Source organism: Suricata suricatta, chromosome 7, assembly GCF_006229205.1.
Source record: "Suricata suricatta isolate VVHF042 chromosome 7, meerkat_22Aug2017_6uvM2_HiC, whole genome shotgun sequence".
Taxonomy (NCBI): Eukaryota; Metazoa; Chordata; class Mammalia; order Carnivora; family Herpestidae; genus Suricata; species Suricata suricatta.
The window spans coordinates 90,746,364-90,771,770 of NC_043706.1; the positions used below are offsets into that span (position 1 = coordinate 90,746,364).

Consider the following 25,407-nt stretch of genomic DNA (forward strand, 5'->3'; position numbering starts at 1 on the left):
GGGAAGATATCAGTTTCACAGTATATCAGATGTAGATGTTCAGAGTACATTTCAAAAGTTTTATAAACAAAAGGGCTTTATGATTTCTAAACTACTGTAAGGTGCTGGCAGATCTTACCTATTCTCTGATTAATCTCCTGCCTTAAATTTCTCATTAAAATGCTACATTAATTTGCGTAGTTCATTTTTATCCTTGATTCTTTCAGGGTGATTTTACATAGTATCTTTATATGATTTTTTGTTGAATTAGATTTATCAAGAAAAATATACTCCCATGGTAGAAAGATATATTTTTTGGTCAGACAAAACTGAATTAAAACCCCAGATCCACTAATTAGTTGTGTGACCTTGAGCTATCTCCTTATTTAACCCTGCTAAGCTTCATTCTGTCAACTGTAAACTAGAAAGAGCAAGTAAATTAAAAAATTATCATAAAGTGATTATTAATATCTACCCCACAACAAAAAGTCAACAAATATTATTTAAAAATGAATGACTAGAATTAAAGCTAAAATGAGAAAAGCAAGTTAAATAAAATCTATAGCTTTCTAATATGCCAGCAATAACCAGTCAGAAAATATGGGGTGAAGAGGGGCCCTCTCTTACAATAGAAGCAAAATTAATACTTAGGAATGCACTTAACATGAAATGTGGAATCTATAAAAAAAAAAAGCCCTACAATCTTCCTAAGAAATCCTAAAAACAAAACCCCTGAAGAACTGGAAACACATACTATACCTCTAGATGGGAAGACAATATTTCAAAGGTGCAAATAATTTCAGAAGACATCTATAAATTTAACATAATTCCAATCAAAATTCAAATAAGATTTTTAGGGAATTTGACATCATCCTAAGGTTCACTTGAAAGGACACACACGTTAAAACAGTCAATCCGTTTTTTCATAACACAGTGAGGGGGAACTTTTTTCACCATGATGCTCCGAACAACCCCCCGCCCCCACCAAAGGTAACCATCATCCTGATTTTTACATTAATTACTTTATTTTTCTTTGTTCTTTTCCTGCTCCAAGATGAATCCATAAACACTATAGTCTAATTCTGTCTTACCCTTAATTTCATGTATGGTGAAGCCATACAACATGTATTATTATTTTGTGTCTGATTTCTTTCATATGACATTATGTTTCTGAGAGTTTCCATCCTGTGATCATGGTTAGTGACTTTTGGCTAAATCCCACTGTTCTTGAAGAACACACTCTGATTTGCAATCTTTTAAAATTTGCTAAGAAAAACTTTATGGTTTAATTATTTTTCCTTTAATGATTTTTAAATGTTCCTGCAGCTGAAAAGAATGTATATTTTGCAGACTTTGGGTGTGATATGCCAAATATGTCTATAAAGTCATATGTTAATCACATTGTTCAAATCCATGTATTTACCGATTTGGGGAGCCTTTTTTTTCTATCAGGCACTGAAAAGGTCTGTTAAAATGTTCCTCTATGACTGTAGATTAATTTTTACTTTATTTCTGTTAATTTCTGTCCTCTGTATTTTGAAATAATGCTGTTCAATATATACAAAATTAGAATTATCATATTTAAATAAAACTCAATTGAACTTTTTATGGTTATGACGTTTTAATTTTAGTAATGCTTTTTACTTTTTAAAGTCTACTTCTATGTTAAGACAACTATGTGATTTTCATAGTAACATCTTGGGCAAGTTGTCCTCTGCAGAACGACTGGTTGTTTATCATTTCTGGAAAGATGTTCTCTTTTTCATGTCCCCTTAACCACTCACGCTTTCCACTTCTTGGTGGGCTCCATTCTCAGTAATTTCTTTATATCTATATTCTATTTCATTAATTCTCTCTTTGGCTATGTCTAATTTCTTCAACCTAATAACTGAATTTTTTAACGTTAATAATCATACTCTTTATAGAAATTCTACTTAGTCTTCTTCCAATTTGTTTGGTTATTCTTTAAAGGATGTTGTTTCTTGCTTATGCTTCCAAGCTTCTTGTTTATTTTTTGTAAAAGCAGCATCACATTGTTTATTTTTTAAAGTGTATTTAAATTCAAACTGTATTTACTTTTGGATGTGATAATTCCACTCTGGTGCTTCTGTTGTTCTAGTTCTCAGGCTGGTGAGTTTCTTTGTCTGATTTGTGATTTCTTTTCTTCTTCTTCTTCTTTTTTGTAATTTTTGACTGTGAAATGATTTCTCTCGAAACTATCTGTTGGGAATTCTTGGAGGCCTGAGTTAAAGTGGCACTCTTCCAGAAAAGATTTGTATTTGGCTTCTGTTTGCCTGTTGGGAGGCAACAAATCTGGGAGCCCTTTAAATAAAATTCTTGGCATGAGGATTTTTGGACATCAGAGGAACAATGAAGACAACCTTTACCCATGTCAGCCTTTTTCATGTTTTAGGAGAATTCACATCCTATCTCTCCGTCTCCTTCACTAGCACCAAGGTAAAGATAGGCAGGTTTTCTTCCTACGCCCTCCCTTCCCCCAACCTCTTGCTCCCAGCTCCACCACTGGTAGGTTTATTTCTTAGTCACCATTACATCCAGAATATCTCTCATTAAACTATCCAATATGGAGAACCAGAGGCTTTCATCTTCTATGCCCCTTGCCCTATGTGGCTATCACATGGGAACTTAACTCCCAATGCCGAGGAACATTCTGGAACAATCCATCATTCCTGCATTCATTTTGCATTTGGTCTCTATGGTTTCACTTTTATTTGTGCCAACCTAATATATTTAGAAAGATATTTTATAAACTTTTTACAGCATTTCAGTTGTTTCAATTGGGAAGTTACTCAGAATATATAATTTGCTGAACTCCCTCAAAGAGAAATCCTTACAATTAATTTTTATAAAGGTTAAGCTGTGAATTCAATTTTCAATTTTCTTTTCAGCAACAAACTGCTTAACCTCAAAAGCAGGTGACTGCTCAAAGGTAACTTCATTAAAAAAAAAAAAGGTAACTTCATTTTAATTTACACAAAACAATGCTTTAAAAGAGGAAAAACCCAAAAACTATTCCTAAGAAGATTAAGTAAATAAGCAAAAAAAAAATTAGCTGGCAATGCAAGGACTGTAGATAATCAGAAAGGTGCATCTCTTTATATAGTAAGAACGATGAATCACAATTTTCTGGACTATGACATTTGTAGACACAGAATCTTGGTTCAGAAAAATGTCAGAGTCCTTAAATGTCCCTGTGACAATAAACCATTTCCTGATGTGCAACCTTTATTTCTCAAAGTATCTATCTTATGGTTTCTGCCTGAAAAGGTCTTGCAGCCATTGTAGTGATATTTATTATGACCCTAGCCACCCCACCCCCAACACAGAAAGTCACTGAAATATCTACCAAAGGCAAAACACAGCAGAAATTTCCTTCAGGACCTCTGTGTAATCAGGTGCGCCTGAAGATGTGGCACACTTGTTTTAAATAATCAAGCCCCAGGGAACACCAAAACAACAAAGTCTGTGGTTGTAATCCACCGTCAAATCCCGGAGTATTAACCTGAGTCATACATAAATACCACAAGTCATAAATTCATTCAAATTTAGGTACGTGGCTGGATTTATACAAATGTGATTTGAAGGCAGCATGTTTAAAATGGCGTTCACGAAATCCTTTTGCTCTCCTGCCTGAAAACCCTGTTCCTCGGGGATCTGGCACAAAATAATTCAAAAGAAATGGTATTTTGGTTGATAAATGGGGCTCACTCAGTTTTGCTATTTACAAGTTAGACTGCTACTGATTTAAATGGAAGATAGAAAAATTACTTTTAAAAAAGAAACACGGCTTAACTCCCAAACCGTCTCACTTTTTGCCGACCTCTCCTGAGGTTCTTTTCTTTGTAAGTGGCATTATTCACTCTGACGCCAACAGAATTCAATTCCCAAACTTCTCCACATTACAGTTAAGATTACTCTTTATAGACCTGATTCTTGATGGGAGAATGATTTGTTTGCTGAGTGAAGGTTAGCTTAAAATAAGTCATCTTACGCTTTCCCTAGGGCAAACTCATTACTTCTATTGCTTTCTTTGAAAATCAGTGATATTAACTATGTTTCATAGAAAATGTTTTGTAAGCTCTCTAGCAATAGGAGCCAAAAAGTGCTTTTATACTTTCTGAAACACTAGATGACAATAAACAAATGCAAAGTGAAGTCATGCTCTGAAACTGAGAGGGCAGAATGCTGCTGTTTCCCTAGGCCTGACGCCTTCCTTCCATCCCAGCTGCCTCGCAGGGACGGTTAGAGCACGGGCTTGGGAGCTGCAGCTGACCTGAGTCTGAATCTTTACATGGCATCAGGAAAGCAAACTGGCCTCACCATCCCCAGGTTCCTGCGGATAACAACATGTGCTCCTCAGAGGTTGCTAAGAAGACGAAATGAATGATCTACATTTGTAGCTCAGAATCTGGCACACAGCAAATGTTAAACAGTCAATGCTTACTACTAATCCAAATAATCCCAGCACTCTTCAAATGACAAAAATAAGCTAAATGTGGCTTCTGAACTCAGCAGAGTTTGTTAATAGTGAACTTTTAAAATCTAATTACCATCTGTCACAGCATGCAGCTATTTTCCTAGAATAAGCCGTTAGAATCCCTAATTTTAAAATTAGAAAAAAAAATACTAATTTTATCACCATTACTTATTTTACTTCAAAATTAATGTTTTGCATATTTTGTGCTATCTTTTGATGTTTCAATTCCTTTTGCTTTTTTGCATTCCCACTCTGAAACACACACTATTTGCTAATAACTCCCTGCCTTTCATAGAACCCCACCTTGCCTATTGGTCTGGCTCTTAACACTCAGCTGAGTTTGCGAAACTCTGGACAACTTGTTTTCAAGTTTCCCCAATGTTCATCTCCCCCTTTCCAGACAACCCCCAAAAGATACCCAAGCCCTATGGGGCACAAACCAAGTCAGCCTTGCCTCAGCTACCTGGAAACACGAGGTCATGTGCCCTGCATTAGCTAGAGAGGGCTGCATGGACAATTTCAATGTCTGACAAACACTGAGCTTCCTTTTATTGTTACGTGTAGCATGCAGTGTAGATTAATCTCTTATGCAGAAGAGACCCATTTTTCATTAATGACATGGAAGCACTACAGCACAGACAGGCTGAGTGCTGAAAACTTCATCAGTATACAAGGATCGAATTTTCAGCAAGAAAGGAAAAAGCAGAGGGACAGGTTAGTGAAGTCTGGATGAAGTAAGGAAGGATAAGCTCGTATTTCCTTACAGAAATCAATTATGTCAGCACCATCTGTCTTTTCTGCCAAATGCTTCATAAATGCTGAGACAGGAGCAAAGACCACTTCAGGCCTGTCTTAAGATGGCTACATTGGTGTGTTAAGTGTGTCACGTTACTAACAAGGACTTTAGATGCTGATAGTGCTTTTCACCTAATTGTTGCTTCCTAAGGATTCTGTTTAAAAACTAACACAACTTTAAATGCATTCAGCATAGAGCCAAATGGTCAGTGTCTCTTTTGTTGCTGTTCACCCTATAAAATAGGAAACAAAGTATCTGAAATTTCACAGAAAAATGAAAGAACCAAAGAGAGAGGGAACAAAAGAAAGAAAGCAGAGAGGAAAGGGAGGGAGTTTAGAGGTTTCAAACTGCAGAGATGTCCCCACTCTGAACCTGGGCACGTGTGCTGGGTCACAGCACCGCTGACACGCCCTGGAGCCATGCCCTGAAGATCTAACACATTCCGTCCAGGGGAAAGGACAGACCGCAGTGGGGCACTGATACATGTGTGCTTTGTAACTAAATATGTAACACTTACACAATCCCACATTTTAGACAGAGACTTAATATATTTGTTGACAGTGTGAGACAAGAGAAGCAACCAAAAGTAAAGTAGTAATCTCAGACTTTTCCAATGAAAATATTTAGATATATAAGTTAAATATTTATATTGAACACTAAGATAAATATGCATAAAAGTATGTTGAAAAACTTCATTTATATTTTTAATGTAGAAATGAAATTTACATAAAAAATTTTAAAGTACACATATTTGAAAAAAGCGTAGATCTAAGGTCTGATATTTGACTATAATATAAAAAATTTGTGAAAATTTATTCTGAATTTAGTTGATTGGAAGTAACTTTATATACATGTTGACCCTTGAACAACGTGGGGGTTAGAGATACCAACTCCCTAAACAGTCAAAAATCCACATATAATTTTTGACTCCCCCGAAACTTTACTAATATCCCACTGTTACTAGAAGCCTTATTGGTAATAAAACCAACCCATTAACACGTATTTTGTTATATGTATTATATACTATAACCTTACAATAAGGTAAGCTATAGAGAAAAGTGAATATTTAAAAAGTCATAAAAGAAAATACACTAATAGTACAATACTATATTTATTATTAAAAATAACAAAAATCCACATATAAGTGGACCTGCATAGTTTAGTCTGGGTTGTTCAAAGGTAAACTACATATTCAAAATAGGATAATAAACTTAGGAAATGAAATATATATATCATTTGAAATATTTTTAATACAGAAAATATAACTATAAATATCCAGACACAAATCATTTTCTTCCAAAGTTCAGGATGATTAATTTCAACTAATCTGCAGGCATGAATTACATTAAGAATCACAGGAGTCAAGACCCAGCTGTCTTTTCTACTGCAGAACTATTAAATTGTCACACCAGCCTGGTGTCCTAAGTGGTTCTTCACTTTTGATCTTAAACAAGGAACAGAAAAAGAGAAGGAAAAATCTTCTGCTCACACAACATACGCAACTGGAGAAACATGGTCTGCGCTTAACTCATCATTCTCAGAGTTTCATAAAGGATAAAAATGTAACTAAAACAAGTTAGGAGGCCAGAAAAGTGAAGATTCAAAATGCTTCCAGGAAAATGAAGGTAACTGATGGAGGATGGCTTGTAAAGCAGGGCCACCTGAGCCATAAAGAGCAACAACATCATTCAAGACAAGCTGGTACCACCTTCTAGGATTCTGTGTGGAAGAAAAAATATGATCTCACACTTGTTAAAATGGTAAAGAAGACTTTATTCAGGACTCCCGAGATAGGTCTCATGACTACAGCAATGAGAGAGAGAGAGAGAGAGAGAGAGAGCGCGCGCGAGCAGGCTTAACTCCAAAAAACAAAAAAGGAGCTGGGGATTTATAGCCAATGAGCAGAATGGACAGAGGGGTGATCACTAAGAAGACACACGGAGTAGGGAGGATGCTTGTTAAAATGACCTACTAATATTTGTGGTGAAGACAGGGCAAGGTAATCAGGTAGGGGAGGGATGAGGAATTTGACCAGATATTAAGGGTGATCAGATACAAAGATCAGGGGCTTCTTTTTAAACTGAGTGAGTGAGATTTTTGCTGCAACTGAGCTGTGCTGGTCCAACAAAGGAGTAGGAGGCTGAGACCAAGGCTGAAGCCTGGTTGAGAAGAGGGCTTAGGGAAGCCCGACGGAAGTCTGGCCAAGGACAGACTCCTGGTTATCGGTCAGGCACTGTTCTAGATGCTGGGCAGTCTGGGGAGTAAGACAGACAAGGTCCCTGATCTCACGCAGCTCACAAACACTCACACACAGTGTTGTTGTTTCATTTTTTGTGCAGTGAGAAAAAGAAATCAGAATAGGGGAAAGGAAGAGAAAAGCCAACTGCAGAAGAAAAGGTGTCAATGGTGTGGTAACTGCTAGGGCAAAACTCCGCCCTCCCCCAAAGAAAGAAGATAGCAACTCAGAACACGTCTCTGGCAGCCAGCACTGAAGGGGTGTGGTATTCTTCAGAGGGCACCAGCTTAGCTGTTTTGAACATCTAGGAAATTGTGTATACAAACGTCTAGGTCTAGATGATATGTCTAGTGCTGCTTCTACACGACGGTGGAAGAGGGAAGTCAGAGGGGTTAGCTGCCCAGAAAGGTCAGGAAAGGAGCAGCCACCAACCCGAACTGCAGTTCCAGTGGAAAGGCTATGGGTGCCTTTCCACAAATGTGTTCAGATTAAGTAAAATACTACGCATGTAAATGGTGGAAATGAAGTTCTCCAAAGAGAGGCAAAGGGTAACAGGTGAGAGATCACGCAGAGTGGTGAGCAGGAAAATGGTCGGCAGGTTGGGGAAAGAGAAACAGAAATTTACAAGACAAATGTAAATGACAAAGGAATCCAGTTTCAAGGGGAACTCTTCTCAATATTCTAAGACCTTTTTTTCCATCCTGTATTTATGTAGTTTTGTTTTCTCTATGTGCTTTTTTCCCTATGATATTATATAGCCATCGACTACTTCTTTGTGCTTTTTGTGATTCTCATTTCAAAATGCACAGGGGCAGATTTTCTTGGGAGATAAAGCTGACAGAAAAGTTAAAAAGTGCTACTTGAGTGAAATTATTTAATTTTTCAGACAAGCAATTCAGTGGTGCCCTAATAAAGAATTAATTTACATGAAAATGCTGAGAATTCTCCCTGCCTTTAAGGTAAAAAGGATTAAAATCATAGCAAAAAGGCTTTAGGTTATAAAAGGGTATAAATTCCAGCAATATAAAATGAAAGATTTCAGAGGCGCCTGAGTGGCTCAGTCCTTTAAGCCTCGACTCTTGATTTCATCTCAGGTCATGATGTTACAGTTCGTAGGATTGGGACCCCTGTCTGGCACTGTGCTCTGAGCCGATAGCACGGAGCCTGCTTGGAATTCTCTCTTTCCCTCTCTCTGTCCCTCCCTGCTCTATGCATGTGCATTCTCTCTCTCCCTCTCTAAGATAAATAAATAAATAAATAAATAACATTTAAAAAACCAAGGATTTCCTAACACTGGATTCAGTCTTTGGTCACAGGCTATTCAAGTCTAACTCACAAGTTAACTAGCACATTTAGCATTTAAGTTAAATGTTAATTATTCTTCCCCTAGTTGAACAACTAGAACAAAAATGGGAGAGCAGGTAAGGAAATAGTAAGAAAAAGATCCCCGGCAGTCGTCATGGTTACCAACTGGGCATACAAACCTCCAAAATTTCAATTATCAATCTATGTACTTAGATAATCTCCCACATAGTCTCACACTTAGAGACACACCTATTTATGTTTTTGTCAATGAAAGAACCTTTTTTGGATTATAAATGTGGTTTTGCAGAAAACAAGTCAATACTAAGACCTACCTTTAGAGTAGCTTTGATACTGAAGGTAACCATTTATTCTAGGACATTCTCAATCTATTTCACAATGTTACCCAAAACCAAAGTGTACTGTTTCCAAATCTTCCTTTTGCAGGCAAGAAACAAAGGAGGAATCCTTGAGAAACTACTGTATGCCGGGAACTCTGCTAAGCCCTGTCCCATACCTCGTCATCATTCCTTATAATTCTTCATGATATAGGTATTACTTCCCTGTCTGTAGCCATAGAAATAACGGAAACATTGAGAGAAAACATTCCCATCTCTGGCTCCCCAGTTATTTAGTTATGGAGCTGAGACTGAAATTCAAAACTGATTTGAAAGTGTTCTGGTTATTGTTCCAATATATTCAACTATAATTAACAGGGGTTATTTAAAACTTTTTAATGATCACTATCTCAATCTGCTATGTGTTTCCTGTTGTAAACTAAATACACTTTACTTAAGGTCTTCAACAATTCAACTCACATACAGTAATTGTTTCATTATAAGCAATTAATTAAAAAAACCAAAAAACCAAAAAATCAAGGTCTCTCTGATCTTGTTCTATGCAACTGACTTTGAACCCAAGCGTGAAAACAGATTTCCATTTCATTGTATTAGCACAGACCAATCACTGTAACTGTCAAGAGCTTTCAGAATCCCAGAACTGCCATTCAAAAGAGTAACTACTCTGAGGTTTACATTACCCACAAATTTAATGCTACTAAAGCAGTAATTTAAAAAAGATGGCAGGCCCAGCTACCCCCAGAGTTTAGCAGCTACTGGTGAAAACATTCTCCAACGCATTTGGTATGCGTATCAGTGTACGAATCAACAGCTTCAAATCCACCTATCCTATTATTTACTTCAAAGTCTATAGGATATCACATACTTTTCTAAGTGCCTTAATGAATTCCAAATGCTGGTCATTATTAGAAAATGAAATCAGGTTAGCATTATAAGACTTGTTTGCTCTATTCCTCTCCATGTGGTTTTCCATAAAATCACTGTGATGGTCTTTTTGACATCTCAACTTGGCTGGCTAATGCCCTAAGTTAATTAATCAAATACTAATCTGGTGTTACTGTGAAGGAGGTATTTTGTAGATGTGATTAAAGAGCATGATCAGTTGACTTTGAGCAAAGGAGGCTATCCTAGATCATCTAGGTGGGCTTGATTCAATCAGGTGAAACACCTTCTAGTGGAGCCAAGGCTTCCCTGAAAGGGAATGAACACTACCTGTGGACAGCAGCTGCAGCCTGTGCCTGAGAGTTCCAGCCTGTTCCTCCTGATGGCCTGCCCCTACTGACTTCAGACTTAGCTAGCTAGTCCCACAGTCACATAAGCCCATTCCTTGAAATACATGTCTTAATGGAGATCTCCTACTGGCTCTGCCTCTCTGGTTACACCTTGAGAGACACCTTCACAAGCCATCAATAGCTCACAAATACAAAATCCCTATGGATAACTGTAACAAGTAATATGTGGTTAGGGAGCATGTGGCTGAGTCAGTCAGTAGAATATGCGATCCTTGATCTTGGGGTTGTGAGTTCAAGACCCATATTGGGTATAGAGCGTACATAAAAGTTAAAAGACCAAGAACAAAAGAAATACGTGGTTCCACTGAGAGATCTAACACCAAATAAAGTTATAGGTTTACACACAGTCCTAGTCAAACATACAGTGGGATTTCTGTTCAGATCATGACAAAATAACCTTAAAGTTTCTCTGGATGAATTAAAAAGAAAAAACAATTTAAAAAATAATAATTGCTAACGTTTGCTGAATGCTTACTCTGCACTGGGCTCTTTAAATTGCAAAAAAAAAAACCAAAAAAAACCACACACACACAAAAATCCACATAAAAGCAGAGAACACAAGGTAATTCAAGGAAAAGATCACCTGGGAGGGCGGGCCAGGACCTGCCTTCTTTTGTAAATAGGATCTTCCTAACTGAATGCATCACAGCCACTTATGGTTTCTTAGATGCTTCCCTTTTTTCTTCTTCATGTTTATACAGGGCTTGAGTGTTGGAATTTTATTCGATGGCCTAGTGAACCTCTGCACTGTCCTCCCTCCAGAATCTTAGTCTCTGGGTCCTATAGCCTGTTCTCTAATTCCTCAGTAAAGAGGCAACGATAAATCAGGGGATAAAAAAGTATGTAAGGCGGGGGGAAAAAACAGATAAGGACCAAGAGTTTTGGAAGAAAACAGGGTTTCCCTCCAGTTCTGCCAGCACTTGTAAGCTTCACAGAACGCATTACTTTCATTAAAGTGGACACAGCAATCAGCGAACCAGGAAGAAATTCCTTTCTCTGTATTTAGAGTAAATTATGCAATCTGTGTTCTTTGTAACCTGTATCATTTAATAACAAGTCTATCTAATACCTTAAAGATATAACAAGGTAATAAATAGGAGATGAAACCAGCACTCTCTGGACGGAGATTGCTGTAACTGGAATTTTTAATAAAAATTTAACAAAAAACTGGAGAGAGGCACAGTCCTTCCCGCCACCTTGGCCTCGCACAGGAATACTGGCAGGACGGCAGCACAGAACCAGCTAGTCACTGTTCCTTTCGTTTATGCTTCAGACGTTCAGGTCTGTGTACACCTAGACTCACAACTCACATCAACAACTCCTGGGTTCTGGCTTTGCCCCTGTCAAAGTGTGAAAACGAATGTGGTTGATACAATTTTTTTTGAGATCAAAATGGGTGCATCTTTTTTTTTTAATAGGAAAAAAACCCATACATATCTTCATGAAATGTATATATATTTCACACCTGAATCAATCTGTGGGCTTCACGCTGCTGTATCTGTGAATGGCGCTCTGCAGTATCTAAGAATGTCAGGATGCCAATCTTGCTCAGGGAAGTTTAAAAATGATGCAATGCCCAATCAATAAGAAAAAAAAACTGTATATTTTCTTATCAAAATGTAACATAAATGAAGTAATCTAATTAATAATTAGAAGTGCACTCAATATTGTATAGTTTGAAAATCTGTGTCACCATATCTAAAATATATTTACTTTACATTAACCAGAACACAGGGTGATTTGTTTGGGGTCCTTATCTGAGTGCCAACGTATCTGTATAGTTTTTGGGTCTGGGAATTCCCAGTACATCATGCAGCTGGAAAGCTTTAATGTTCGAGGATGGTGTTGGTATGACACAGATGTTCAAAGAGAACAACATTTCAAATGAGCCACCTCCACAATTTGTGACTAGCTGGCACTCTGCTTGCTGTCATGATGTAGAAGGCTTTTCAGGAAGCAAGATGAGGCTGTTATTGTGCATGTGCCTCAGTGCTAAGACACTGTCTTAAAACTTGTTAACCTGGCAAATTCTCCCTGGTCTCTTAGCTTAGCCTGTGACAGTCTGCACCGTTACATCTAGACAATTAATGGTTTACAGACCAAAGAGCTAGTTTCTCCTTAACACTCTTCAGCTGCAATATTCACAGGACATTTTCACATTCATATGCAAAATACATGGTTAACCTCAATCTATGGAGAAAATGCTAAAGCCAACAAATAGCTTCATTCAATTTTTCTTCGTTTTATGGAACAATACTGAAAGAAAAAATATGAACTGAGATGATGTGGTTGAATAGAATTCTTGGGAAATCAATTAGAAGACCAAAATAATTGCTTTTTTAATTAAGCTTTCTGGAATAATTACCTGTTTGAAGGATAACTTACCAGTGATGCCGTTGGGTTCCTGCTGTAGGTCACAGTACCAGAGTCGGTTCACTGGATCACATCCCTCCCTTATTGATAACAACACATAGCGACCGTCGTCCGACAACTAGGAAGGAAATAAAACAGTGCAGGGGGCTGATTAGAAAATATTTTTTGTGAAAGCACACGTTACTAACAACTACAGGTTAACCTCAAGTGCAATATGTTCACTCCAAATTTATGTGCGGGTAAGAAAGTTAGAAAAAAAAGATGAACATCTTTTACTTTAACTTACTCTTTAACTTGTATTCTTACATCATAGTTTAATAAACAGTGAAGTATTTAAGTTGAAATATCAATAGATAAAACTGTCATGACAGTGTGATCTTTATTTAAATTTATAGTCTATTCTTTAAGTGAAAATACATGCAATCTGCATTTTGAATATCAATATCCCTGACCGAAATTTCGTCATGGGTTACAGATTTTAAACTTGTTGTAAATGAGTAAGATTTAGCAAAATGGGCATGATGCACTGCTGGCATCATCCAGCTGCTTTGGAACAACTCTTTCTGGGTATCTAGTCACCTCTCCTACCAGAGGTCAAAGACCAAAAGCCTGTGCTTCTGTAGATTTCCTTTATAGTATTAAATAGGAAATCTCAGGCAGCAAAAAGAATCTTAATAAACTCATATAACAAACAATTATTATGATTTGAGATGTCAAAATTGATAAGTGATATCAAACTCTATATATACACACACCCCCATACACACACACATTTCCTTTAATTTGTTTTCATTCAACATAATTTAGAAAATTAGTCCATGTCAATATATGTATATTTAATTCATCTTAACTGCTATGCAGTATTTCAATCTAGAAATATACAATTAATTGATCCATTTTCCCACAAATGTTTTATTTCTATTTTCTTCCTATTGCAAGCAACACTTGAGAAAAATTTTGAAAACGTTTCTTTGGAGCCTTGTGTGTGTTTCCGGAGGTGTAACTAGAAGTAAACTTGCTCAGCGGTAAGACAGGCACACACTCAACTCTCTTAGACGTCGCCAAATTATTTTCCAAGGAGGCCATACCAACTTATACCTTACATTTCGCAGTGCGTAACAGCTCCCGCTTTTCTGCATCCTGCTGTGATGCCTGACTTTACACATCAACTTGGCTAGACCACAGTACCCACACACTTTGCCAAACATTATTGTGGATATTTCTGTGAAGGAGTTTTTGTTTGTTTGTTTGTTTTTGAGAGAGAAAGAGTGTGAGCGGAGAGGGGCAGAGAGATGGAGACCCAAAATCTGAAGCAGGCTCCAGGCTCTGAGCTGTCAGCACGGAGCCCGACACGGGGCTTAAACCCATGAACTGTGAGATCATGACCTCAGCTGAAGCCGGACACTCAACTGACTGAGCCCCCGTGAATGTGTTTTAGATGAGATGAACATTTACACTGGTGGACTCTTAAAGGTGATCACCCTCCATAATGTGAGTATGCCTCATCCAATCAGTCCTCAAGGCTTTAATGACCTTCCCAAGCAAAAAGGAATTCCGCCTTTGCACTCCAACTGAAAACTCAGGATTTCCAGCCTGCTCACCTACCCTTCAAGACTTTGGACTTGTCAAGCCTTCACAATCACATTAGCCAGTTCTTTAAAAATAAATCTTGCTCTCTATAGGTATATACTGTTGGTTCGGTTTCTCTGGAGAATCCTAACACACTTACCGACAGCTGTTACTATGTTCTCTCAACAAATATTTGCTAAGCAGCCAATATGTGCAAGATGTTTAAAGATACATCAGTGAACAAATCAGGAAAAAAATACTACTTTCTACTGGAGGAGATAAATATGGAATTATGTAGCATATTACAAAATGATGAATGCCATGGAGAACACGAACAGGTACAGGTAAGGGGCAAGATGTGGGGAGAGGAACTGTATTATTTAAATATGGGAGTCAAGGTAGGCCTAAGAAAGTATCTTTCCATTCTCTTTTGCCTTGCATTGTTTCAGATGAGAAGTCATGTCCTACTTTTTTTCACTGTATGTAATTTTGTGTTTTCTTGTTTGGCTGCTTTTAAGATTTTTTAAATTATCCTAGGTTTTTATGCAAATTAATTAATAATGGGCTTTGCTATAGTAGCCTGCTTGAGATCTGTTGAGCATTTTGGATCTGTGGGCTTGTCTACTTTATCAAATTTGTAGCACTTTTGGCTGTTATTTTCCTCTTTATATTTTTGTGTCCCCCCACCTCTACTGCAGGACTGTAGATACACAAGGTTAAATCACTTAGCACTGCCCCATAGGTCAGTCTTTTCTCTTTTTGGTTTATCTTCAATTGTGCTGTTTTCAAATTCACTGACATTTTTGTAGTATCTAAGCCCATGCAGAGCATTTTTTGGTTCAGATGGTTTATTTTCACATCTAGAAGAATGTTTGGTTCAATTAAAATTTTTTATTTCTTTGCTCATTATATTAACATTTTCTCAAATCCTTTAAAAATTACTTTATAACCGTTTTAAAAAAATTTTTTTTCACATTTTAGAGAGACAGAGTTTGAGTGGGGGACGGGCAGAGAGGGAGACAGAATCAGAAGAAGGCTCCAGGCTCTGAGCTGTAGCACAGAGCCCTATGTGGGGCCCGAACCCATGAACTGTGAGATCCTGACCTGAGCCGAAGTCTGAGGCTTACCCAACTGAGCAACCCAGGCGCCTCTCAGTCAGTTTTTTAAAAGTCTCTGCTTGTTCTCTTGCCTGTCATTTGTGGATCTGTTTCATTGGCTACTATTTTCCCTGATTATACATCACATTTTTCTGCTTCTTTAAACATTTGCAACTTTTAAAACTTGGATTCTACACATTTTGAATGTTGTCTGGATTTTTTTTTAGTGTTTTGTTTTTGCCTTCCTTTAAAAAGTTCTGAGGCAGTTAATATGTTAGTGGGTCAGCTTGATCCCTCAGAGCTTGTTTTCAAGCTTTGCTGAGAAACATCTACACCCTTATTGCGAAGGCATGGCCTTTCTGGGGTCACTGGTGAACACCCCAGATGTTCACAAGGTCTTTGTACTTTGGCCAGAAAGTGACAGTCTCTCAGACCTGTTAAAGTACTGGTAGTGGTTCAAGCTTGATTCACCAAGTTTCATCCGATGCATGTACTGCTTAGCAGTCTGCAAAGACACAACGGGATAGATACCAATGAAGGTTTCGGGGACTTAGTGGTAGTTCCCTCCTTTTGGTACTCTGCCTACAAATTCCGGTGGCTTCGGTCATCCTGAATTCTTTGGATACTAAGCTCAGTGAGACAGCGGTACTCTGTGGGATCCTCCTTCCTTGTGCCAGATGCCAGAAAATAGCTCCAGAAAGGCAGAAATACGGGGCAATCACAGGACTTGTCTCTCGTACACAGGACAGTCCAGCAATGCCTGCTGACCAATATCTGCAAACAACTGCTCTGTTTTGTATAGTTTTCTAGATGTTTAGGGCAGGGCAGCTGATCTAGGTTACACAGTCATGGCCAGAAGCAAATAACTGTTTTTTAAAATGTTTTTAACTCATTAAAATAATATTTATTTTGTGGGGGAAGGGAGATAGAGAGTGAGAGGGAGCACAAGCAGGGGTAGGAGGAGAGAGAGAAAGGGAGACAGAGAATCCCAAGCAGGCTTTATGCTGTCAGTGCAGAGCCCAACGCGGGACTTGAACTCACAAACTGTGAGATCATGACCTGAGATTAAATTGAGACTCAGATGTTCAATTGACTGAACCACCAGGTGCCCCTATAATTCATTTTTAATTCTTGATTGGCTAATTACACGTTTTTAGAGTATATTATTGTACAGGACTGAAATACACAGATCTAAGAATTAAGAATGTAGAGGCACCTGGGTGGATCAGTCGGCTAAGCATCTGACTTCGGCTCAGATCATAATATCACGGTTTGTGGGTTCAAGCTCTGCGTTGGATTCTGTGCTGACAGCTCAAGACCTGGAGCCTGCTTCAGATTCTGTGTCTCCCTATCTCTCTCCACCTCCCCTGCTTGTGCTTTCTCAAAAATAAATAAACATTTTTAAAAAAAAATAATTAATAATGTAATTAATATACAACTAATTTAAAAGAGGGTACCCATGACTAATAAAAAACATAACAACATATTTCCTTCTGTCCCATTACACAGGAAGATATTTTTACTGTTTGTTTTCTATTCCAGTAATCCTTCCGTGAACTACCTGCAGCCTTTGGGCCATGCTTCTTTTCTTTCATGTAGAGCTGAAACTGTCAAAAGTTCACTTTGACTTGTTCCATTGCTCCCATCACGCCCACAGACGCTGATTCCTTCTATCAGTGCAATGTGATAATACCGTGCCAAATGTCATCTAGACAAGAGTGTCTGAGCATGCAACACTTAGGATTTTACTTACTAACAGCAGCTAGGCATTAGACTCCAGCTCGCTAAAAATGTCCATCCACTTTCTATCTACAGGGTCATTTTGGTAGACCAGCTGTTTTTCCATCTAGTTCTTTGCATTTATAAATTAACCATAACAGCTATGCATGTCTAAAATGTCCATTGTTTTAAACACCTGGCAGCACACTGGATGTCTTAAGTTAAACATCGCTTTCTCAGAGAAAAAAATCACTTAAAAGCACAGACATAATTTGTACTTGTGAAGCAGAAGCAAGATTCCAAGTAAGTTAGAGTTTCATCAAATATTCTAAAAAATCGTGTTCAATTTGGCTGCTCTTTCCTGGTGAATTTTTTTTTTCTGAGTTCAGACACAGTTTCTTTAACAAACATGAATCATACTTTGCTGTATGGGTTTTTGCCACAAACTATACATAGTATTGAATGACTCTAGGTACATTCTCCTCTATTTTTTGCTGGGCTCCTTATAGTCTTTTCAGGGATCATCAACCATTTTTGGATAATCCTTACATAAATTTCTGATTTCCATTAATTCTTTTCTCCATTCTCATCCTCACTATATTTCCAGCTTATCTGTCATTATGTTTTAAGTGTGTCTCTTGCAAATGAACATTCGATTTGACTGAGTTTAAACAAACCCAACTTCAGAATCTGTATTCCATTTTCATTAATTGTTATTGCTGATGTACTGGCTTCCATGTTCTTAATTTTGACTATTTCTATTCACCTTGCTTTCCCCTTCTTTCTTCTTCATATTGTATTAAAAAAAATTTTTTTTTTTTTGAGAGAGCAAAAGAGAACACAAGCAAGCTGGGAGAGTAGGGAGAGAGGGAGAAAAAAAATCTTTAAAAAAATTTTTTGGAACATTTTAAAAAATGTTTACTTTTGAGAGAGAGCAAGAAAGCAAGAGAGTGAGAGAGTGAGAGAGAGCGAGTGTGCGCTTGAGAGAGAAACAGCACGAGCGAGGGCGGGGCAGAGAGAGGAGACACAGAATCCAAAGCAGGCTCCAGGCTCGGAGCTTTCCACCCAGAGCCTGATGTGGGCTTGAACCCACAAATCTTGAGATCATGACCCGAGCTGAAGTCGGACGCTTAAACAATGGAGCCACCCAGCCTCCCCTTGAGGAAGAAAAAATATTAAGCAGGCTCCACACTCAGCACAGAGCCCAACATGGGGCTCAATCTCATAACCATAAGATCACGACCTGAACTAAAATCAAGAGTTGGACACGTAACTAAGCTACCTAGGCACCCCTAATATAAATTTCCTTATGAACACTGTCCCTTCTTTGACTGCTTTAGGAGTTATATATCCGATTTCTAGGCTTTTACATATTTCCTTTTTTCAAATATATAGCAAATAAACTCATGACTAGAATTTTAGTTCCGCCTCATTTTTAAATGGTCTTATATTAATATCAAGCAACCTTACAATCATAACTGTATTAAATGTAATGAAAAGCAGCCTCATTAATACTTCAGAACTTTGTTTTCTTATCCTTTAAATCAAGACAGAATTTTTACAGATTAGTGCTTGAAGTCACAGTATCGCAATCATAAATGATGGTTAACTTAGTGACTCAGCCAACAGACAGGGCAGTAAAACTCACGGCCAGCATCACACCCAACCTCTGATGAAAGCTGTGTCTCAAGCACATCTAAAGAGTTTTTCTCAGCACTTCTGGCTGGGCTAAACATTGTAGCAGTTTACATTTAACCTAAGGCGGGAAGCCCCAGGGTACATTGCTGTTGGGATGCCAAGTAAGTCTCTCTTTTTCACTGTAACTCTCTTCGCCACAGCCCAGTGATGTTTCATGGCCACTAAACAACTCTGCTGACTGGAAACAACTCTGAGTTTTCAGATGCTCAAGGTCTCAGATTTCAAAATCATTTACAAGTGTCATTGTTGCCCCAAAATATACAGATTAGAAGCACACCTTCATCCACTCAAGTTGTAACAACATGTATTTAACCAGGGCGTCTCATTCTAACTGCGAAGTAGTTTTAAAAATGAATTTTGGAGCTTATTGGGAGGAAAAGAGAAAAACACTGTTGAAGAGGACACTTAATTGTCAACAGAAAAAAAGTAACTTTTCTGAAAGCCACATAAAAAGAAAACAGAAAAGCAGGTGAGCCAAGGGTCCGATCAGGCCTTCATGAAACATGGTAAATTCCAGTTCACAAAATATTGGGTTTTTTTCTTTAAATAATATGATACCAGCAAGAATAACTGTGTTCTCTGGAAGCAGTTAATTTGATTCGAAAGCACTGACTTGTTGCAACAAGGCTGGGAGAAGGCTGGTTTGGCCATTTCTGGAATATATAATTCTTAAATCTCTGCCTTCACAGCTTCCTTCTACTTTATTTCTATATTGTTTCTAACTAATTTTTCCTTAAGTCAAAATGACTTTACTTCATGAAAACCTACCTTTCATACAAATAAATACTAATTAACAAAAAAATTCAAAGAATCACTGTAAGTCAAGTATTTACATTTGTGGATATTAAATCCAGTAACTAACTGCATTTCACAGAATACCAACAGGGATGTGAAAGGTATCATTCTTTTTTTAAAAATTATTTTTAAAGTTTATTTATTCTTGAGAGACAGAGAGACAGAGCCCAAGCAGGGGAGGGGCACAGAGAGAGGGAGAGAAAGAATCCAAAGCAGGCTCCAGGCTCCCAGTGGTCAGCACACAGCCCAACACGGGGCTCAAACTCACAGACTGCAGGATCATGAACTGAGCTGAAGTCAGAGGCTTAACTGACTGAGCCACTCAGGAGCCCCCATAAATAACCATTCTTTACCATTTAGTTTTTCATTATCCATATCCAGGAGAATCTTGACAGACAGAAACAAATGCAAAAGCCAGCCCAGCCACCACCTCTTGCTTCTGGGTGGGCGGGGCTGGAGACGGCTAATGTCACCAGAGTGGCCAGTTTTCACAGGAAAGTCAAGGGGTCAGCCAACCTGCCATCTCCTTTCCCAAAGACGTGATTTAACTAATGTGCCACTAAACACAGCCATCCAGTATTCAGGGAGTCAGAGCTGAGGCTGTTTATTCACCTAATATCTACTGAGAGTCTGCCGCTGCTGGCCAGATTCTGAAACACACATACCAACAGGGCTCACGCTCCAGTGGGAGGCGGACACAGGCACGCACACTGATGAACGTTACACAGCGCTGGTGCAAAGGACGGCAGGAGTGCAGAGAATGCAGCTAACAGGGAGGGAAGCTGGAGAAAAAGGAGATCTGAGGAGCCTCTGGGGGTGGGATGGCCTCCAAAAGAGATCTCTCTTCTAAAAGAGAAATAGAATTCCCCTCAAAATGATTGCTTGCATTCTACCTTCTCACAACCGCTTCACTGGTATAGCTACCTGGCTCATAGGGCCGTACTTGACATGAGCTACATAAACTCATTCTCAAGTGCACATCCTGCCAACAGACATCAGCATGTACAGTGGATGCGTGGTCGGTCGGGTGCTGGGAGGCTCAGCTAAGAATCTTCAGGGCTGTCCTCAGGTTGGAGAGAACCACCTTTCCCAAGGTCACAAATTCTTTGAGGCTCTTCCCACAGGCAATGACTGATTAATGCAAGTGTATACAGGCTCTGACCCCTCAGCCCTCAGTCAAGAAAATACTAAAGGCCAACCCAACTGGAAGGCTCCCTGCAGGACTGGCTGAGGTCTTTTTGTAATGACTGCACATGGTTCAGCCCCCTCTCTTCTGCTCTCACTCCCCAGCACACACAGAGATTTCCGAAGCACTCCCATTAAACCTGCGAGTCTGCTTCCCCAGGAACCTGACCTGTGACAGCATGCAAGGCACAACACCCTGCACACACACAGTGTGTAAACTAGCACAGCCCACAACCATTGTGCTTCCGCACAGTCCCTGGTCAGGCCCAACAGGCAATGCATTTCTCCCAGTTCATCAGCTAAAACTGAAACGAGTCAGCAGATGCAGAACCAGATTATCAGGTTGATCTCTGATAAGATACTCACTGAAGAATGTGGCTCAGGGCTGTCAATGAACTAGGTTGAGAACTCCCAACCTCCCTCATATCTAGCCCAGGAGAAGCCCTGATCCAGGAAAATTCCCAAACAAGGAAGTCACAGGAGTGTGGAAAGAAGTGTTCCCCTCTAACTTTTGTGGTTTCTCATCTTGACATATTTTATACTAATTGCAGAAAACTTGTTACGTGTGGGTTTCTGTTTTTGAAGAGGGTACCCAGTAACAACTGCCATACTCAGTGATATTTATCAAAAGGGCATAAGGTATGGGGTTGTCAGACTTTATACTTTCACTGAAGAAGCCACATTAATTCACTAAGGAGTTTTAATTGTGTATATTGTGGTACTAAGCTGCACTGAGATAGTAATATTTGTCAAGGAAACCCTTGACAGGCATCATTCAAAGTCCAGAGCGCTGACCATTACGCCCTAGGGCCCACCTGACAAACATCATTCAAACTGTAAGATGGAGTATTCTAGTTTATTCTGTTATGTTATATGCTGCTCTAACAAACACAAAATTCACGTGACTCAGCACTTTCAGGAATAGAATTCCCACAAACCCAGGAGCCATTAACATCACAAATTTAGGGAAACACACGGCAACCAGAATGCAGCTCAGGGGAATCTAGTCCCAAATAATATGTTTTTATGACATATCTTCAGTTAATGTCTCGTGTAGGTGTGATGGTGATCCATTCAGACCAGAGTCTGGGTCAGTCTGCTCTGTATTTATAAGATGTCATCAGCTTTACCATCTGTTCATTTACAGAAATGAGTGTGAAATAGAACTTATATGACAATGATAGTTTCTCCAGAGAATGGGATGCTTATATTTTAGGCAATAAACCTGTATTATTATTACTAGCATCATAAAAATTTTGAAGTCACTAGATTTGGCTACTCTCGTTCTCAAAGCTGTACAATTGGAACACATGGGCTTTCCAAAGACCCGAATCAACTAGCTTTTCTTCATCTCATGTCAGGAGAAAATGGACAGAAGATCACTTATTAATGTTTTCAACTCCCAATCATTTATCTACAAAGTTGTCTTTCAAAATGACAGGACACATAGCCAATATTTATATACAGAGAATATGTGGACTTTCATCAAACAAATTCCCGTTTTCAAAGAACAACTCATGAACTATCTTATGCTAGAGCTACTGAGTTCCATGTGGTCTTGTGTTAATAACCAAATTTCCACAGACATGACATTTCTTTGGTACATATAATAATTTTCGTTTAGGACCCAAGAAGCAGTAAAGAAAGGTTTTTTTTTTTTAATAATTTGAACCTATGTGCACTTTTTCAAACTGGGGAAAGTATTCTTTTTATGTATTATGATAAAAGAATTGTGTATATAAAAAAAGGATTCTAAAAAGCAGTGAGACTTAAAATTGTCTGGAAAGTTAACAAAAGGAGTAAAAATGGATTTTAATAGCTTTGAGAGTTAATCATGTGCCTTCAGAGCAGGAAAAATGTATCAATTTTATTTCAGTCTCCCTTGGATTCCTTTCATAATAGTTGTGAATCATAACATCATCTCTTTAATATTAAGTATGTTTCCAAAACTTAATCTATGAAAACTTTTAAATATCACACTATCATCTACACATATGCATGTCTTTTCACTTATGGAACTCCTAGGGATTTGTAATAAGAATAGGAGATGGTGTTATACAGAACAACAGGAGTAGTCATAAACTCATGTGATATGTGTTCACAAAAACATTTTGCAACAAGTAGTCATTAAATCAGGATACGCAGCTTTCCCACAACAGTGTGGTGCTACAGCAGTGGGGGGAATAACAGAAATCAACCCAAATACTATATGATGTGTTCCTCAATACGCCACAAACAGATGTGACAGAAAACTCTAGGAAAAGAAAACGCAGTCAGAGTAAAATGAGCAATGTGGGTCTACACGACCCAGCTGCCACTGTTTCCAATCCACCTGGTTGTTCCTCTGGGGAGAGAAGCTTGGTTGCTTAAGAATCTACTGCTGGTTTTCTTTTCTCCCTTAAGAACCGATAGGGGTCAGGTGAGAAGTGACTGATCAGCAAATCCAACCCTACTACTACTACTACTACTACTACTACTACTACTACTACTACTACTACATAAACCAACTAACTCCTGTCAGGAGCTGTTTCATGTATATAGAGCAGCACCACTTTCTAGCTTTTTACTCACATTCAGGTCTTTTGTGTGGTTTCCTGACTTTTCTTCCCAACCATGCTGCTGGGATTTTCCCGCACGCTAGTCAGCACGATGGATATTATCACGCCATGCAGTGCTGATGAAAGAGAGGACACAGGTGATGAGCCATGGATGCGCAGTCCGGTTAGGAATCCACCCCGGAACTGATATAAAGACAACCGCTTGGCCACTCCCGGGATGAAGAGAGGGAATCCTCAGTCGCTGGGAGCTAGCAGAGAGTGCATGGCTCTCTGGTACAGCACCAGGAAATGAAGGCTCACCAAGAACACATGCTGACAGCCTCCAGCCAGATTACTGAGGTTAAGTCAAGAGGACAACAGTCCCTTTAAAATGACACACAAACTGAACATGGTGGAAACTGTGTCATGAGCCCCTAAAGCCCCTGAGTAACACTTAAAAATGTTTACACATAATAGTTTACTGCAACAAAACATCCTGCAAAAGGCCCGCGCATGCCCGGCTCTGCTCCTGAGTACGCCTGGCCCCAGCACAGTGACGATCCAGGGCAACGGCTCACTGGGCCTGGAGTGTGGGGAATGAATGCAGGAACCGGCTGACCAGGAAGAAGGTGCTGGACAATTACTGCTCCAAGTCCAAACTATCCAATGAGGGCGGGTCAGGTGAGGCAGCCTTCCCTGACGGACAACTGGACGTTACCGTGTATGTTTCAGAAGGCAAAGCTGGACGCACGAAGGCCTCGAGGGTCTTCATGTGCCTGGACCTCAGCAGGGGAAGGGAGGGTAAGGAAACTAATACTGGCTTTGTGCCCGCAGACTCGAGCATCAGGCAGTGACCTCACATGTTAATGTCTGTATAACATATATGTATAATATATGTATATATAAAATGGTGCAACATATACATACATTTATAATTCCTGTACAATATGCATATAATATATAAACATTGACACAAATATACACATATTTGAATTATTAGGAATCACAACTGAACATATAAGAATGGCAATAGGAATATGTGATAATAGGAATATGTGATAAACATTAAGTTTAGGATTACCTTTATAAAAAGGAATTCTTTTTTTAAGAATTAGTTATGACAGAATTGGGTTCTCAATATAGAATTCAGCTAGATGGTCACAAAGAGGCTGGGCATTTTCTCATTAATCCTTCCTAAAGGTACTTGATACATTTTCAGAATCTTCATTCTAGAGCACCCTCTGCTGGGAAAAGTGCCTCAAAATACTTGATTTCCTTGTTTCCCCTCCCACCCTCTCCAATGCTCTGGGAATCACTTTAAAATAAATTTTTTTTTTCTGATCCAGTAGAACCTTCTAAAACGTGACAATTTCTATTCTCCCACAATCCTGCCTTCCAACTAAAGCCTCACAGTCTATATTAAATAACTGACACCACTGTCCCTCGAAGACAAATGCTAAGCATATTTCACGTTACTCCCAGGGGTGCAAGGGACCTTCAGGGACTGAGGGCTGGTGGTCTTTGGCTGGCAGGGGAGGAGAAAGAACAGTGGCGACCACCACCCACCTTCCAGGATGGAGTAAGCTCTGGATGTCACTTTCCCTGGAACGAGAGGCACCGGAAGGTGGCCGGCCTCCAGTCATCCTGAAAGGACCCTGCAGAATAAGGATGGAAGAGGGCAGCTGCAGAGAGGCACGATCTCCATGGAACCCTGCTGGGAGCAGACACCTGGGGAGGCAGCCCAAACGTGAGCCAGAGAGTTCATTGCTCACATCAGAGAACAGACCTGAAGGGATCTCACTACAAAATGATGCCACCAGGGAGCCGGCACCTAGACTGTGGCGTGGAGACACTGGCAAACGTCTCCGGAGGAGCAGGAATCCTGTTGCCCTCCTCTAACTCTAAACTAACCATGACCAATAACCGAGGGGAGATACCTGGAGGTCACTGTCATTGCTGGGAACGGCCTCAC

The 25,407-nt window shown here is 39.1% G+C and overlaps 1 protein-coding gene across 1 annotated transcript in view; it reads right to left on the reverse strand.

Annotated features, from left to right (window-relative positions):
* The window catches only part of PREP (prolyl endopeptidase), a 120,082-nt gene that overhangs the window by 57,581 nt on the left and 37,094 nt on the right, over positions 1-25,407 (reverse strand). The window contains exon 7 of the mRNA XM_029945298.1: positions 12,848-12,953. Within this exon, the coding sequence (XP_029801158.1) occupies positions 12,848-12,953 (106 nt within the window). The remainder of the gene's footprint in view (positions 1-12,847; positions 12,954-25,407) is intronic.